The sequence below is a fragment of the Cetorhinus maximus genome, chromosome 24, assembly GCF_964194155.1.
Source record: "Cetorhinus maximus chromosome 24, sCetMax3.hap1.1, whole genome shotgun sequence".
NCBI classification, from domain to species: domain Eukaryota; kingdom Metazoa; phylum Chordata; class Chondrichthyes; order Lamniformes; family Cetorhinidae; genus Cetorhinus; species Cetorhinus maximus.
The window spans coordinates 22,033,818-22,050,320 of NC_135902.1; the positions used below are offsets into that span (position 1 = coordinate 22,033,818).

The 16,503-nt window shown below is 43.2% G+C and overlaps 1 protein-coding gene across 1 annotated transcript in view; it reads right to left on the minus strand.

Annotated features, from left to right (window-relative positions):
* myo15b (myosin XVB) overlaps positions 1–16,503 on the minus strand; it is a 461,255-nt gene that overhangs the window by 74,842 nt on the left and 369,910 nt on the right. The window contains exon 46 of the mRNA XM_078529125.1: positions 13,924–13,983. Coding sequence (XP_078385251.1) covers positions 13,924–13,983 — 60 coding nt within the window. The remainder of the gene's footprint in view (positions 1–13,923; positions 13,984–16,503) is intronic.

Here is a 16,503-nt window from a genome sequence, read left to right on the forward strand (position 1 = left end):
GGCTCTGTTCCAGGGAAGGTGGGACCTGTTCCGATGGGACAGTTTGCACCTGAACTGGAGGGGGACTAACATCCTTGCGGGTAGGCTTGTTGGTGCTGCTCCAGGGCGTTTAAACTAGATTTGCAGGGGAAGGGGAACCAGAGTGTTAGAGCAGATAGTGAGGTGGAGGAGGATAAAGGTCAAGCGAGGAATGCATGTATAGACAGAAATCAAAGGTTTGTACGTGATAGAAATGTTCTCAGGTGCATCTATTTCAATTCAAGGAGTATTGTCGGAAAGGCAGATGAGCTTAGGGCATGGATTGGCACGTGGGATTACGACATTATTGTTATTAGTGAGACTTGGTTGCAGGAGGGGCAGGACTGGCAGCTCAATGTTCCGGGGTTCTGTTGTTTCAGACGTGATAGAGGGGGAGGAATGAAAGGGGGAGGAGTGGCATTACTAGGCAGGGAAAATATCACAGCTGTGCGTAGACAGGACAGCCCGGAGGGCTCGTCTACAGAGGCCATATGGGTGGAGCTGAGGAATGGGAAAGGTGTGACCACACTAATAGGGTTGTATTATAGACCGCCCAATAGTCAGAGAGAATTGGAGGAGCAAATCTGTAGAGAGATAGCAGACCGATGTAAGAAACAGAAAGTTGTGATAGTAGGAGATTTTAACTTTCCACATATTGACTGGGACTCCCACACTGTAAAAGGGCTGGATGGCTTGGAGTTTGTCAAATGTGTTCAGGAAAGTTTTCTAAATCAATATATAGAGGTACCAACGAGAGAGGATGCAATACTTGATCTCCTATTAGGGAACCAGATAGGTCAGTTGACAGAAATATGTGTAGGCGAACATTTTGGGTCCAGTGACCACAATGTCATTAGTTTAAAGCTAATTATGGATAAGGATAGGTCTGGTCCTCGAGCTGAGATTCTAAATTGGAGAAAGGCCAATTTTGTGGAAATGAGAAAGGATCTAGGAAGAGTGGATTGGCATAAGTTGTTTTCTGGCAAGGATGTGTTCAGTAAGTGGAAGCCATTCAAAGGCAAAATTTTGAGAGTCCAGAGTTTGCATGTTCCTGTCAGGATTAAAGGCAAAGTTAACAGGCATAGGGAACCTTGGTTTTCAAGGGATATTGGTGATCTGGTTAAGAAGAAGAGAGAGGTGTATAGCAGGTATAGGCAACAAGAAGCAAATGAGGTACTTGTAGAGTATAGAAAATGTAAGAAAATACTAAAAAAGGAAATCAGGAAGGCAAAAAGAAGACATGAGGTTGCTTTGGTAGATAATGTGAAGGTAAACCCGAAGGGTTTCTACAAGTATATTAAGAGTAAAAGGATAGTAAGGGACACGATTGGTCCCCTTGAAGATCAGAGTGGTCGTCTATGTGTGGAGCCTCACGAGATGGGGGAGATCTTAAACAGTTTTTTTGCATCAGTATTTACTCAGGAAACTGGCATAGTGTATAAGGAAGGAAGGGAAACAAGCAGTAGTTTCATGGAACATATAGAGATTAAAGAGGAGGTGCTTGCTGCTTTACAGCCAATAAAGGTAGATAAATCCCCCGGGCCTGACATGATATTCCCTCGGACCTTGAGGGAGACTAGTGTAGAAATTGCAGGGGCCCTGGCAGAAGTATTTAAAATGTCCTTAGCCACGGGTGAGGTGCCGGAGGATTGGAGGGTAGCTCATGTTGTTCCGTTGTTTAAAAAAGGCTCCAAAAGTAAACCAGGTAATTACAGGCCAGTGAGCCTGACGTCAGTAGTAGGTAAATTATTGGAAGGTGTTCTGAGAGGTCGGATATATAATTATTTGGACAGCCAAGGACTGATTAAGGATAGTTAGCATGGCTTTGTGCGTGGTAGTTCGTGTTTAACAAACCTTGTAGAGTTTTTCGAGGAGGTTACCAAGAAAGTAGATGAAGGAAAGGCTGTGGATGTTGTCTACATGGACTTTAGTAAGGCCTTTGACAAGGTCCCACATGGGAGGTTAGTTCAGAAGGTTCAGACACTTGGTATCCATGGAGAGGTTGTAAACTGGATTCGAAATTGGCTGTGTGGGAGAAGACAGAGAGTGGTAGTGGATGATTGCTTCTCAGACTGGAGGTCTGTGACTAGTGGTGTGCCTCAGGGATCTGTACTGGGACCATTGTTGTTTGCTGTCTATATCAATGATTTGGATGATAATGTGGTGAATTGGATCAGCAAGTTTGCTGATGACACTAAGATTGGAGGCGTTGTGGACAGCGAGGAAGGCTTTCAAAGCTTGCAGAGAGATCTGGACCAACTGGAAAAATGGGCCAGAAAATGGCAGATGGAATTTAATGCGGAAAAGTGTGAGGTGTTACATTTTGGAAGGTCAAACCAAGGTAGGACATACACAGTAAATGGTAGGGCACTGAGGAGTGTGGAGGAACAAAGGGATCTGGGAGTTGAGATACATAATTCCCTGAAAGTGGCGTCACAGGTAGACAAGGTTGTAAAGAAAGCTTTTGGCATACTGGCCTTCATAAATCAAAGCATTGGGTATAGGAGTTGAGATGTGATGGTGAGGTTGTATAAGACATTGGTGAGGCCAACTTTGGAGTATTGTGTGCAGTTCTGGTCGCCTAACTACAGGAAGGATATCAGTAAGATTGAGAGAGTGCAGAGAAGATTTACTAGGATGTTGTCGGGTCTTAAGGAGTTGAGTTACAGGGAAAGATTAAACAGGTTAGGACTTTATTCCTTGGAGCGTAGAAGAATGAGGGGAGATTTGATCGAAGTTTACAAAATTGTGAGGGGTATAGACAGAGTAAATGCGAGTAGGCTCTTTCCACTTAGATTAGGAGAAATAAACACGAGAGGACATGGCTTTAGGGTGAAAGGGGAAAGGTTTAGGGGGAACATTAGGGGGAACTTCTTCACTCAGAGAGTGGTGAGAGTGTGGAACGAGCTACCATCTGACGTGGTAAATGCGGGCTCACTCTTAAGTTTTAAGAATAAATTAGATAGATACATGGATGGGAGAGGTCTGGAGGGTTATGGACTGGGTGCAGGTCAATGGGAATAGTTCAATAATATTTCGGCACAAACTAGAAGGGCCGAATGGCCTGTTTTCTGTGCTGTAGTGTTCTATGGTTCTAGTAGGAAGAGAGCCAGGATTTTCACAGTTTTTTACAGCAAGAGGGGAGGTGCGATTTTTACAGTTTAAAACAGAGAGGAGAGCCAAGATTTTCACAGTTTAAAACAGTGAGAGGATAGCTGGGATTTTCACGGCTTTAAACAGCAAGAGGGGAGACGGGATTTTCACAGTTTAAAACAGCGAGAGGAGAGTAGTCATTGTCACAGTTTAAAGCTGTGAGAGAAGAGCCGGGAGTTTCACAGTTTGAAACAGTAAGAGGAGATCTGCGATTTTCACAGTTTAATACAGTGGGAGGGAAGCTGGGATTTTTACAGTTTAAAACAGCAACAGGAGAGATGCGATTTTCACAGATTAAAACAGCGAAAGTGGAGCTGGGATTTCTACAGTTTAAAACAGCAACAGGAGAGATGCGATTTTCACAGATTAAAACAGCGAAAGCGGAGCTGGGATTTTTACAGTTTAAATCAGCGAGAGGAGAGCCAGGAATTTCACAGTTTAAAACAGTGGGAGGAGAGCCAGGAATTTCACAGTTTAAAACAGTGAGAGGAGAGCCGGGATTTTCACAGTATAAAACAGTGAGAGGAGAGTCGGGATTTTCACAGTTTAAAACAGTGACAGGAGAGATGCGATTTTCACAGATTAAAACAGCGAAAGCAGAGCTGGGATTTTTACAGTTTAAATCATCGAGAGTACCATAGAACCATAGAACACTACAGCACAGAAAAGAGGCCATTCGGTCCTTCTAGTCTGTGCCGAAATATTATTCCGCTAATCCCATTGACCTGCACCCAGTCCATAACCCTCCAGACCTCTCCCATCCATCCAATATAGAACCAAAGATACTACAACAGTAGAGCCACGATTTTCACAGTTTAAAACAGTGAGAGGGGAACAGGAATTTTCACCATTTAAAATAGTGAGAGGGGAGCTGGGATTTTCACAATTTAAAACAGCGAGAGAGGAGCTGGGATTTTCACAGTATAAAACAGCGAGAGAGGAGCTGGGATTTTTACAGTATAAAACAGCGAGAGAGGAGTTGGGATTTTTAGTTTAAAACAGCGAGAGAGGAGCTGGGATTTTCACAGTATAAAACAGCGAGAGAGGAGCTGGGATTTTCACAGTTTAAAACAGCGAGAGAGGAGCTGGGATTTTCACAGTATAAAACAGTGAGAGAGGAGCTGGGATTTTTAGTTTAAAACAGCGAGAGAGGAGCTGGGATTTTCACAGTATAAAACAGCGAGAGAGGAGCTGGAATTTTCACAGTTTAAAACAGCGAGAGAGGAGCTGGGATTTTCAGTTTAAAACAGCGAGAGAGGAGCTGCGATTTTCACAGTATAAAACAGTGAGAGAGGAGCTGGGATTTTTAGTTTAAAACAGCGAGAGAGGAGCTGGGATTTTTACAGTTTAAAACAGCGAGAGAGGAGCTGGGATTTTCACAGTATAAAATAGTGAGAGAGGAGCTGGGATTTTTAGTTTAAAACAGCGAGAGAGGAGCTGGGATTTTCACAGTATAAAACAGCAAGAGAGGAGCTGGGATTTTCACAGTTTAAAACAGCGAGAGAGGAGCTGGGATTTTCACAGTATAAAACAGCGAGAGAGAAGCTGGGATTTTCACAGTATAAAACAGCGAGAGAGGAGCTGGGATTTTCACAGTATAAAACAGCGAGAGAGGAGCTGGGATTTTCACAGTATAAAACACTGAGAGAGGAGCTGGGATTTTTAGTTTAAAACAGCGAGAGAGGAGCTGGGATTTTCACAGTATAAAACAGCGAGAGAGGAGCTGGGATTTTAACAGTTTAAAACAGCGAGAGAGGAGCTAGGATTTTCACAGTTTAAAACAGCGAGAGAGGAGCTGGGATTTTCACAGTTTAAAACAGCAAGAGAGGAGCTGGGATTTTCACAGTATAAAACAGCGAGAGAGGAGCTGGGATTTTCACAGTATAAAACAGCGAGAGAGGAGCTGGGATTTTTAGTTTAAAATAGTGAGAGGGGAGCTGGGATTTTCACAGTATAAAACAGCGAGAGAGGAGCTGGGATTTTCACAGTATAAAACAGCGAGAGAGGAGCTGGGATTTTCACAGTATAAAACAGCGAGAGAGGAGCTGGGATTTTTAGTTTAAAATAGTGAGAGAGGAGCTGGGATTTTCACAGTATAAAACAGCGAGAGAGGAGCTGGGATTTTTACAGTTTAAACAGTGAGAGAGGAGCTGGGATTTTCACAGTATAAAACAGCGAGAGAGGAGCTGGGATTTTTACAGTTTAAAACAGTGAGAAAGGAGCTCGGATTTTCACAGTATAAAACAGCGAGAGAGGAGCTGGGATTTTCACAGTATAAAACAGCGAGAGAGGAGCTGGGATTTTCACAGTTTAAAACAGCGAGAGAGGAGCTGGGACTTTTACTGTTTAAAACAGCGAGAGAGGAGCTGGGATTTTCACAGTATAAAACAGCGAGAGAGGAGCTGGGATTTTCACAGTATAAAACAGCGAGAGAGGAGCTGGGATTTTCACAGTATAAAACAGCGAGAGAGGAGCTGGGATTTTCACAGTATACAACAGCGATAGTCGAGCTGGGATTTTCACAGTATAAAACAGCGAGAGAGGAGCTGGGATTTTCACAGTATAAAACAGCGAGAGAGGAGCTGGGATTTTCACAGTATAAAACAGCGAGAGAGGAGCTGGGATTTTCACAGTTTAAAACAGCGAGAGAGGAGCTGGGACTTTTACTGTTTAAAACAGCGAGAGAGGAGCTGGGATTTTCACAGTATAAAACAGCGAGAGAGGAGCTGGGATTTTCACAGTATAAAACAGCGAGAGAGCAGCTGGGATTTTCACAGTATAAAACAGCGAGAGAGGAGCTGGGATTTTCACAGTATACAACAGCGATAGACGAGCTGGGATTTTCACAGTATAAAACAGCGAGAGAGGAGCTGGGATTTTCACAGTATAAAACAGCGAGAGAGGAGCTGGGATTTTCACAGTATAAAACAGCGAGAGAGGAGCTGGGATTTTTACAGTTTAAAACAACGAGAGAGGAGCTGGGATTTTCACAGTATAAAACAGCGAGTGAGGAGCTGTGATTTTTACAGTTTAAAACAGTGAGTGAGGAGCTGGGATTTTCACAGTATAAAACAGCGAGAGAGGAGCTGGGATTTTCACAGTATAAAACAGCGAGAGAGGAGCTGGGATTTTCACAGTATAAAACAGCGAGAGAGGAGCTGGGATTTTCACAGTATAAAACAGCGAGAGAGAAGCTGGGATTTTCACAGTATAAAACAGCGAGAGAGGAGCTGGGATTTTTACAGTATAAAACAGTGAGAGAGGAGCTGGGATTTTCACAGTATAAAACAGCGAGAGAGGAGCTGGGATTTTTACAGTTTAAAACAGTGAGAGAGGAGCTGGGATTTTTACAGTTTAAAACAGTGAGAGAGGAGCTGGGATTTTTACAGTTTAAAACAGTGAGTGTGGAGCTGGGATTTTTACAGTTTAAAACAGCGAGAGAGGAGCTGGGATTTTTACAGTATAAAACAGTGAGAGCGGAGCTCAGATTTTTAGTTTAAAACAGTGAGAGGAGAGCTGGGATTTTTAGTTTAAAACAGCGAGAGAGGCGAGCTGGGATTTTTAGTTTAAAACAGCGAGAGAGGAGCTCAGATTTTTACAGTTTAAAACAGTGAGAGGAGAGCTGGGATTTTTACAGTTTAAAACAGTGAGAGGAGAGCTGGGATTTTTACAGTTTAAAACAGTGAGAGGAGAGCTGGGATTTTTACAGTTTAAAACAGTGTGAGGAGAGCTGGGATTTTTACAGTTTAAAACAGCGAGAGGAGAGCCGGGATTTTCACAGGTTAAAACAGTGAGAGGAGAGCTGGGATTTTTACAGTTTAAAACAGTGAGAGGAGAGCTGGGATTTTTACAGTTTAAAACAGTGTGAGGAGAGCTGGGATTTTTACAGTTTAAAACAGTGAGAGGAGAGCCAGGATTTTCACAGGTTAAAACAGTGAGAGGAGAGCTGGGATTTTTACAGTTTAAAACAGTGAGAGGAGAGCTGGGATTTTTACAGTTTAAAACAGAGAGAGGAGAGCTGGGATTTTCACAGGTTAAAACAGTGAGTGTGGAGCTGGGATTTTCACAGTATAAAACAGTGAGAGGAGAGCCGGGATTTTCACAGGTTAAAACAGCGAGAGGAGAGCTGGGATTTTTACAGTTTAAAACAGTGAGAGGAGAGCTGGGATTTTCACAGGTTAAAACAGCGAGAGGAGAGCCGGGATTTTCACAGGTTAAAACAGCGAGAGGAGAGCTGGGATTTTTACAGTTTAAAACAGTGAGAGGAGAGCTGGGATTTTCACAGGTTAAAACAGTGAGAGGAGAGCTGGGATTTTCACAGGTTAGAACAGTGAGAGGAAAGCTGGGATTTTCACAGGTTAAAACAGTGAGAGGAGAGCTGGGATTTTCACAATACGAAACAGTGAGAGAAAGCCAGGAGATCACAGACAGTGGACCTGCGTGAGAAGGGCAACAGCGGCGGGAGATAAAAACCGGTGGCAGAGAGCCCCTTCAGCCTGCCTGTAAGGGCCAAAGTGTGATGTCACAGGAAAACAGGTAGGTGATTGGTGGGTATCTCTTCCATGTTTCTTTTGATTGGCTAAGTGGCTTAAATGAGGAGACATTATTCACAGCTGAAGAAAATTCACTTTGAAAATATTTAACATCCAAATTAATTAATTAAACAGAATAGAGATGGCTGGGCAGGCGATGTGTTGCAGCTTTAGTATGTGGGATGGTGGACATCGGTGTGATCCACGGTGATCACTTCTGCAGCAAGTGTTGGCTGCTCGAGGAACTTTGGCTTAGAGTTGATGAGTTAGAGTCCGAGCTGCAGACACTGTGACACAGCGCATTACCTGGACACTGTGTTTCAGGAGGCAGGCAAACCCCTTAGATTAATTGCATCAAATTTGGTCCGTGGTCAAGAGGATGTGACTGAGAAGGAGGCAGGTATTGAGATCCAGAATTTAGCTTTGGAGGAGCCTCAGCCAGTGCCCTTGTCCAATAGTATGAGGTCCTTGTTCCCGGTGTGGACAGGGGCACAGACTGCAGGGAGGATGAGCAAACTGACCACAGCACCATGGTACTGTGCGCCATTCAAGTTGGGGGAGAAAAGAGAAATGTAGTAGTAATAGGGGATAGCATAGTTAGGGGAATAGATTCTGATCTCTGCAGCAAAGACATAGGGAAGAATTTTTCCCCCCGTTGGGGGGGGAAATTCAGGAGCAGGCGAGTGCAGGCGCACGAAAGAGCCTACTCATCTCCCTGAGGCTAAGTGCTGCCTCAGGGAGATCGGCGCCAAATTCAAAAATGTTAAAAATAGAAAAATAAAATTTCCCTGACATGTCCCCTCATGTGACACTGTCACATGATTTGGGACATGTCCATCACTTTTAATTAAACTTTTATTAAATTTTTAAAAACCTACATGAAATCTCATCCCGTCCATGGATCAGGTTTCATGCCTCCTCTGAAGCCCGCCAGGGCTCCCGGCCTGCACGTCAACCTTAAGGTTGGATGGGCAGGTCCTTTAACTACTGCAATTACTTTTTAAATGGCCTAAATTGGCCGTTGACAGATTGGTGGGCGCACAGCTGATTTGGCTGCGCCCCCGCCAATCTGAAAATTGAAATGGTGCGGGGTGACGTTGGGAGTTCCGCCCGACATCATCCCGCGTCATTTTATGCGTTGGCGTGCGGGTTCCGCCCCCTGCACGCCAACCGGGAAATCCGAGTCCCGAAGGCTGTGTTGCCTACCTGGTGCCAAGGTTAAGGATATCTCTTGTGGGCTGGAGAGGAACTTGGAGTGGGAGGGGAAGGATCCAGTTGTCATGGTCCACGTAGGTGCCAACGGCATAGGTAGGACTAGGAAAGAGGTTCTGCTGAGGGACTATGAGCAGCTCAGGGCTAAATTAAAAAGCAGAACCATAAAGTAATAATCTCCGGATTACTACCTGAGCCACATGCAAATTGGCATAGGGAAAATAAGATTAGAGAGGTAACTGCGTGGCTCAAAGATCGGTGTGGGAATGGGTTCCGATTCATGGGGCACCAGCACCAGTACTAGGGAAGGAGAGAATTGTTCTGTTGGTATGGGCCTCATTTGAACCATGCTGGGACCAGTGTTCTGGCGAATTATATAACTAGGTTTGTGAATAGGACTTTAAACAAATTTGTTGGGAGGAGGGTTCAATTGAAGGGAAGTTTAAAAAATCGAAAAGAAATGAGAGAGCAGAGGTGCAGGGTAGTGAAGAGGCGAACAATAATCAAAGTGTGACAGGAAGGAGCAGAAAATAGAAGCAGAAGAGTGCAGCAGAAATTAGAATCAGAATGAGTAATAATGGTAAAAAGTCGAAGCTTATGGCTCTTTATCTGAATGCACGCAGCATTTGTAATAAGATAGGTGAGTTGATGGCACAAATAGAAATATATGGATATGACTCAATGGTTATTACAGAGACGTGGTTGCAGGGTGACCAAGGCTGGGAACTCAATATTCAAAGGTATTCGACATTCTGGAAAAATAGGCAAAAAGAAAAGGAGGTGAGGTAGCTTTGTTAATAAAGGAAGGTCTCAGTGCAGTGATGAGTATTGATATAGGTGCCATAGTTCATGATATGGAATCAATTTGGGTAGAAATAAGGAATAGCAAGGGGAAGAAGTCACGGATGGGAGTTGTCTATAGGCCCCCGAAGAGTTGCCTCACTATAGGACAAAGTATAAATCGGGAAATGATGGTGATGTGTAAAAAGGGCGCTACAATTGTCATGGGTGATTTTAATCTGTACACTGACTGGGCAAATCAGATCGACAGGGGTAACATGGAAAACAAATTTGTAGAATGCATCAGGGATTGTCTCTTAGAGCAATATGTTGTAGATCCTACCCGGGAACAGGCTATTTTAGATCTAGTAATGTGTAATAAGGTAGGATTAATAAGAGATCTTGTAGTTAAGGATCCTCTAGGGGGTAGTAATCACAACATGGTAGAATTTCAAATTCAGTTTGAAGGAGAGCAGCTCGGATCTCAAACCAGCATCCTCAGCTTAAATAAAGCGGGCTGCGAAAATAGACTAAGGGGAAGGTCAGCGGATGAGCAGTGGCAGACATTTAAGCAGGTATTTCATAACGCTCTGCAAAAATTTATCCCGTTCAAAATGAAGGACTCGATGAGAAGGATGAACAAACTTGGTTAACAAAGGCGGTAAAGGAAGTATCCAATCAAAAACTGAGGCATACAAAGTGGCAAAAACTAGTGATAGGCCAGAGCATTGGGAATTTTTTCAGAGCCAGCAGCAGGTGACTAAAAAGCTAATAAAGAGGGAGAAAATTGATTATGAAAGTAAATTGGCAAGAAATATAAAAACAAACAGCAACAGCTTCTATGGGTATATAAAAAGAAAGAGAGTAGCTAAAGTGAGGATGGGACCCTTGGAGGATGCAACTGGAGAATTGGTAAAGGAGAACAGGGAAATGGCACATAATCTAAACCAATATTTTGCATCGGTCTTCATGGTGGAAGACACTATAAACATTACAAAGATACCAGGTAAGCAAGGAGCTAATGGGAGGAAAGATCATATAACAATCTCTATCACGAGGGATAAAATATTTGACAAGCTAATGGGGCTAAAGGCAGACAAGTCACCAAGACCTAATGGCCTGTATCCAAGGATTTTAAAGGAAGTGGCGGCAGAGATAGTGGAGGCATTGGTTGAAATATTCCAGAACTAACTGGATTCAGGGAGGGTCCCAGAGCATTGGATAATTGATAATGTGACGCCCCTGTTCAAGAAGAGAGGGAGACAAAAAGCAGGAAACTATAGGCCAGTCAGCCTAACATCTGTAGTTGGGGAATTGCTAGAGTCCATTATTAAGGAAGAAATAGCAGGACATTTAGAAAAGCTTAACGCAATCAAACAGAGTCAACATGGGAAATCATGTTTGACAAATTTGCTAGAGTTCTTAGAGGATATAACAAGCAGAGTTGATAAAGGGGTAGATGTAGTGTATTTGCATTTCCAGAAGGCATTTGATAAGGTGCCACATAAAAGGTTATTGCACAAGATAGGAGCTCCCTGTATTGGGGGTAATGTATTAGCATGGTTTGAGGATTGGTTAATACACAGAAGACAGAGAGTCAGGATTTATGGGTCTTTTTCAGGTTGGAAAGACTTAGCTAGTAGAATGCCACAAGGATCAATCCTAGGGCCTCAATTATTTACTACCTATATTAATGACTTGGAGGAGGGGTCAGAGTGTAATGTATCAACATTTGCTGATGATACAAAAATTGGTGGGAGGGCATGTTGTGGTGAGGGCATAAGGAATCTGCAAGGAGTTATAAATAGGTTGAGTGAGTGGGCAAAAACTTGGCAGGTGGAGTTTAATGTAGGAAAGTGTGAGGTTATGCACTTTGGTAGGAAAAATCAAAAGGCAGACTACTTTTTCAATGGAGAGAGACTCCAAAAAGTACAGCACAGAGGGATCTGGGTGTTCTTGTGCATGAAACACAAAGTGTCATGCAGGTGCAGCAAGTAATTAAGGCAGCAAATGGAATTTTGGTCTGTATTGCTAGGGGGCTGGAAACTAAAAATAGGGAAGCCTTGTTACAGCTGTACAGGATGTTGATGAGGCCACACTTGGAGTACTGTTTACAGTTTTGGTCCCCGTATTTAACTTGAGGGGTTGAATGGCCTACTCCTGCTCCTATTTCTTATGTAATTATGTTCTTATGAAGGTAACCAAGAACTCCCTAGGTCTCTGCAGGGTCTCACAAAGCTCATCTTATCCTCCACACTGGATGGCATTACAAGGGCTTGGAAATATCATAAACACAACACTATGCTCCCATTGGTGGAGTAGACAACCATTTTATTTTACATTTATTGCGAGTATAGGTTATATTACAAGCAGTACTAATGGCTTTGGTTGTAGAGATGGCAGCGTGAATGGTATACAACAAGAACAATTTGCATTTAAACAGTGCCTTTAATGTAGTAAAACGTCCCAAGGCTCTTCACAGGAATGTCATGAGACAACATTTTACACCAAGCCATATAAGGAAATATTAAAACAGGTGACCAAAAGCTTGGTCAAAGAGGTTGGTTTCAAGACACATCTTAAAGGAGAGAGGTAGAGAGTTTTAGAGAGTAAAGTCCATAGCTAAAGGCATGGCTGGTTGTAAGAAGAAAGTTGTAGCTGTCCAAAAGGCCTGAATTGGAGGACTGCAGAAATTTCAGAGGACTTTGGGGGCTGGCGGAGGTTACAGAGATAGGGAGGGAAGTATAGTACGTATATATTAATCGTATGGCTTGTAAGACGGGCAGCATGTTGTAATATGGACAGTGTTGCTAGTATAAGGCTGTAATACAAGCAGGTTTATACCAGTAATTCAACCTATATTGCAATTGATACTGCTATAATGTTATTGGAATAAGGTTATAACACAGGCAGTGTTACTGGTATCAGACTAAATTACAGGCAGTTTTACAGCTATTGCTAGTAATAAAAAAACTAATGATACTAATATAGACAGTATTGCACTCAATGGTACTGATACAAATTGGAATACAGGCTGTGCTACTTGTAAACGAGACGGCAATTACTTGATAGATAATTGGCATGGTGCAGGCATACATGATGGGAGTTTTACACATATGGGATGTCATCATTCAAATCTTCTACAGCACACAGCCCTGTACCTCAGTCTCTAACAGCACACAGCCCTGTACCTCAGTCTCTTACAGCACACAGCCCTGTACCTCAGTCTCTAACAGCACACAGTCCCGTACCTCAGTCTCTTACAGCACACAGCCCTGTACCTCAGTCTCTTACAGCACACAGCCCTGTACCTCAGTCTCTAACAGCACACAGTCCCGTACCTCAGTCTCTAACAGCACACAGCCCTGTACCTCAGTCTCTTACAGCACACAGTCCCGTACCTCAGTCTCTAACAGCACACAGCCCTGTACCTCAGTCTCTAACAGCACACGGTCCCGTACCTCAGTCTCTAACAGCACACGGTCCCGTACCTCAGTCTCTAACAGCACACAGCCCTGTACCTCAGTCTCTAACAGCACACAGTCCTGTACCTCAGTCTCTAACAGCACACAGCCCTGTACCTCAGTCTCTTACAGCACACAGCCCTGTACCTCAGTCTCTAACAGCACACAGTCCCGTACCTCAGTCTCTTACAGCACACAGTCCCGTACCTCAGTCTCTTACAGCACACAGTCCCGTACCTCAGTCTCTAACAGCACACAGTCCCGTACCTCAGTCTCTTACAGCACACAGTCCCGTACCTCAGTCTCTAACAGCACACAGTCCCGTACCTCAGTCTCTTACAGCACACAGTCCCGTACCTCAGTCTCTAACAGCACACAGTCTTGTATCGCAGTCTCTTACAGCACACAGTCTCATACCTGTCTCTTACTGCACACAGTACTGTCCCTCAATATCTTGCACACAATCTTGTATCTCAGTCTCTTACAGCACACAGTCCTGTACCTCAGTCTCTAACAGTACAGTACTGTACCTCAGTCTCTAACAGTACACAGTCCTGGACATCAGTCTCTAATAGCACACAGCCCTGTACCTCAGTTTCCTATCACACATGCTGAACCTCAGTTTAATTTTTGTGAATACAATTGATCTGTGTTTCGTCCTGAAACTGTGTATTATTAGTTCTGCACAGTTTAAACCCTTTCCTTAGCAGTATCCTTGTCTCACAATGCGCAGAAGTTGAAATGCTCCAGTCAGATGCTCTTACCTGTTCACACATCAGGTTGAGAATGTAATCATTGTTAAACCTCTCCCGTGGGTAAAACAGCTGCAGGAGTAAAGCTGAGAGTTAGTTATACAAAATTTTGGAGAGAAGCGAAATCTGTCCAGTTCTAATGATTGATATCAGCACCACCTGTGGATTGCCCTAAGATTCAGTCAGTATCATCAGAATTCATCATATTACCGAACAATAAAGAACAGAAAGATCCCAGGTTTAATTCTTGTTGGCACTGAGTCGGGTGATCTCAGTCAGCATGGCAATAGGATTGGCAGATTGGTTAGAAACAACACAAGTTGCTCTTCTTTACCAGCATATGGTTATTCCTGCTAGAATGTGGGAAAGCATATCAGTGCTCGATGCAAATTAATGCCCATAGTCAAATAGCATCTTGATACTTGTGGTCGAGCCTCAGATGTGGAGAATGAGGAAATTGGTGAGTTAGTGAGAGTCATTGGGCTACAGCCATGGGGCTTAAGAGTGGAGTAGCGATATATTAAGCTGATTAGGGAAGGTTTCATTCTCTCAGTCAAAGTGGAACACTCCATATTAATGCAAGATATAGGACAGTTCTAAATAAATGCCAAAAGTTTCTGTCCATTATAAAAGGCAGCACTGACAATGACTCCACACATAACAATTACTGCCCAGACATTACCAGACCCTCACCGTTCATTCCCTGGATTCTGTTTCTGATCATGATGGAGAGAACATAATAACAGTAGCTAAAAACAGCCATTTAATGTGTAATTTATAGTTTATAATTGACCACAATTTGCCTGTGAATTAAAGTTTAACTATGTTGATTCTGGGTTTTAGAGTAGAGCGGTAGCTAAGTTAGTGTTTTGTGTTTGCATTGTTTGACTCTTGTATAGTGAAAAATATTCCATTTTATACGGTGGATCTTTGTGGCTTCATTCATCAGTAAATAACTGGGATTTCAGATTTCTTTCTTTAAGAACAAAGTTACTGGGATCATAACAACTGAGATCATCACAACCATTATTACTGATGACTGACAGATCCTGTGTCCTGTATCTCTGTTACTGATAACTGGCAGTCTCTTGTACTATGGGTTACTGATTATGACAGTCCCTCTGTCTTGTACCTGTTACTGTTTACGGACATCCCTGTGTATTGTACTTGTTAGTGATTACAGACAGTTCCCATGTACTCTATCTGTTATTGATTGCTGTCAGTACTGTACCTGTTACTGATTACTGTCAGTACTGTACCTGTTACTGATTACTGTCAGTACTGTACCTGTTACTGATTACTGTCAGTACTGTACCTGTTACCGATGCTCTCTGAATATGTGTCTGTTATTGATTACTGACAGTCACTGGGTTCTGTACATGTTGGAGACTACTGACAGTCCCTCTGTTCTGTATCTCAGTTACTGATTACTGACAGTCCCTGTGTAAAATACCTGTTACTGATTACTGACAGTCACTGTGTGCTGTACCTGTTACTGATTATTGACAGACCCTATGTACTGTATCTCTGTACCTGATTATTGAGAGTCCCTCTATACTGTACCGGTTACTGATTACAGACAGTTCCTGTGTAATGTACCTGTTACCGAATACTGACAGTCCCTGTGTCATGTACCTTTTACTTATTACAGACAGTCCTTGTGTCCTGTATCTGTGTAACTAAACACTGTGTGCTGTACCTGTTACTGATTATTGACAGGCCCTTTGTACTGTATCTGATTACTGACAGTCCCTGTGTACTGTACCTTTTACTGCTTACTAACAGTCCCCGTGTCCTGTACCTGTTACTGATTAATGACAGTCCATGTGTACTGTACCTGATTTCTGACAGTCCTTGTGCATGCATCTGTTACTAATTACTGACAGTCCCTTGTACTGTACCTGTTACTGACAGTCCCTGTGTACTGTACCTGTTACTGTTTACTGACAGTCCCTGAGTACTGTACCTGTTACTGATTACTGACAGTCCTTGTGTCCTGTACTGGTTACTGATTGCTGACAGTCGCTTTGTACTGCACCTGTTACGGATTACTGACAGTCCCTGTGTCCTGTAGCTGTTGCTGATTACTGACAGTCCCTGTGTCCAGTGCCTGGTACTGACAGTCCGTGTGTACTGTACCTGTTACTGATTACTGACAGTCCCTGTGTACTGTACCTGTTGCTGATTACTGACAGTCTCTGTGTACTGTACCTTTTACTGATTACTGATAGTCCCTATGTCATGTATCTTTTGCTGATTACTGACAGTCCTTGTGTCCTGTACCTGCTACTGATTACCGACAGTCCCTGTGTACTAAACCTGTTACTGATTACTGATAGTTCCTGTGTCCTGTATCTGTTACTGGCAGTCCGTGTCCTCTCCCTGTTATTGATTACTGACAGTCTCTCTGGCCTGTACCTGTTACTGATTACTGATAGTCTCTGTGTACTGTACCTGTTACTGATTACTGACAGTCCCTGTGTCCTGTACCTGTTACTGATTACTGACAGTCCCTGTGTCATGTACCTTTTACTGATTATTGACAGTCCCTGTGTAATATACCTGTTACTGATTACTGACAGTACCTGTGTA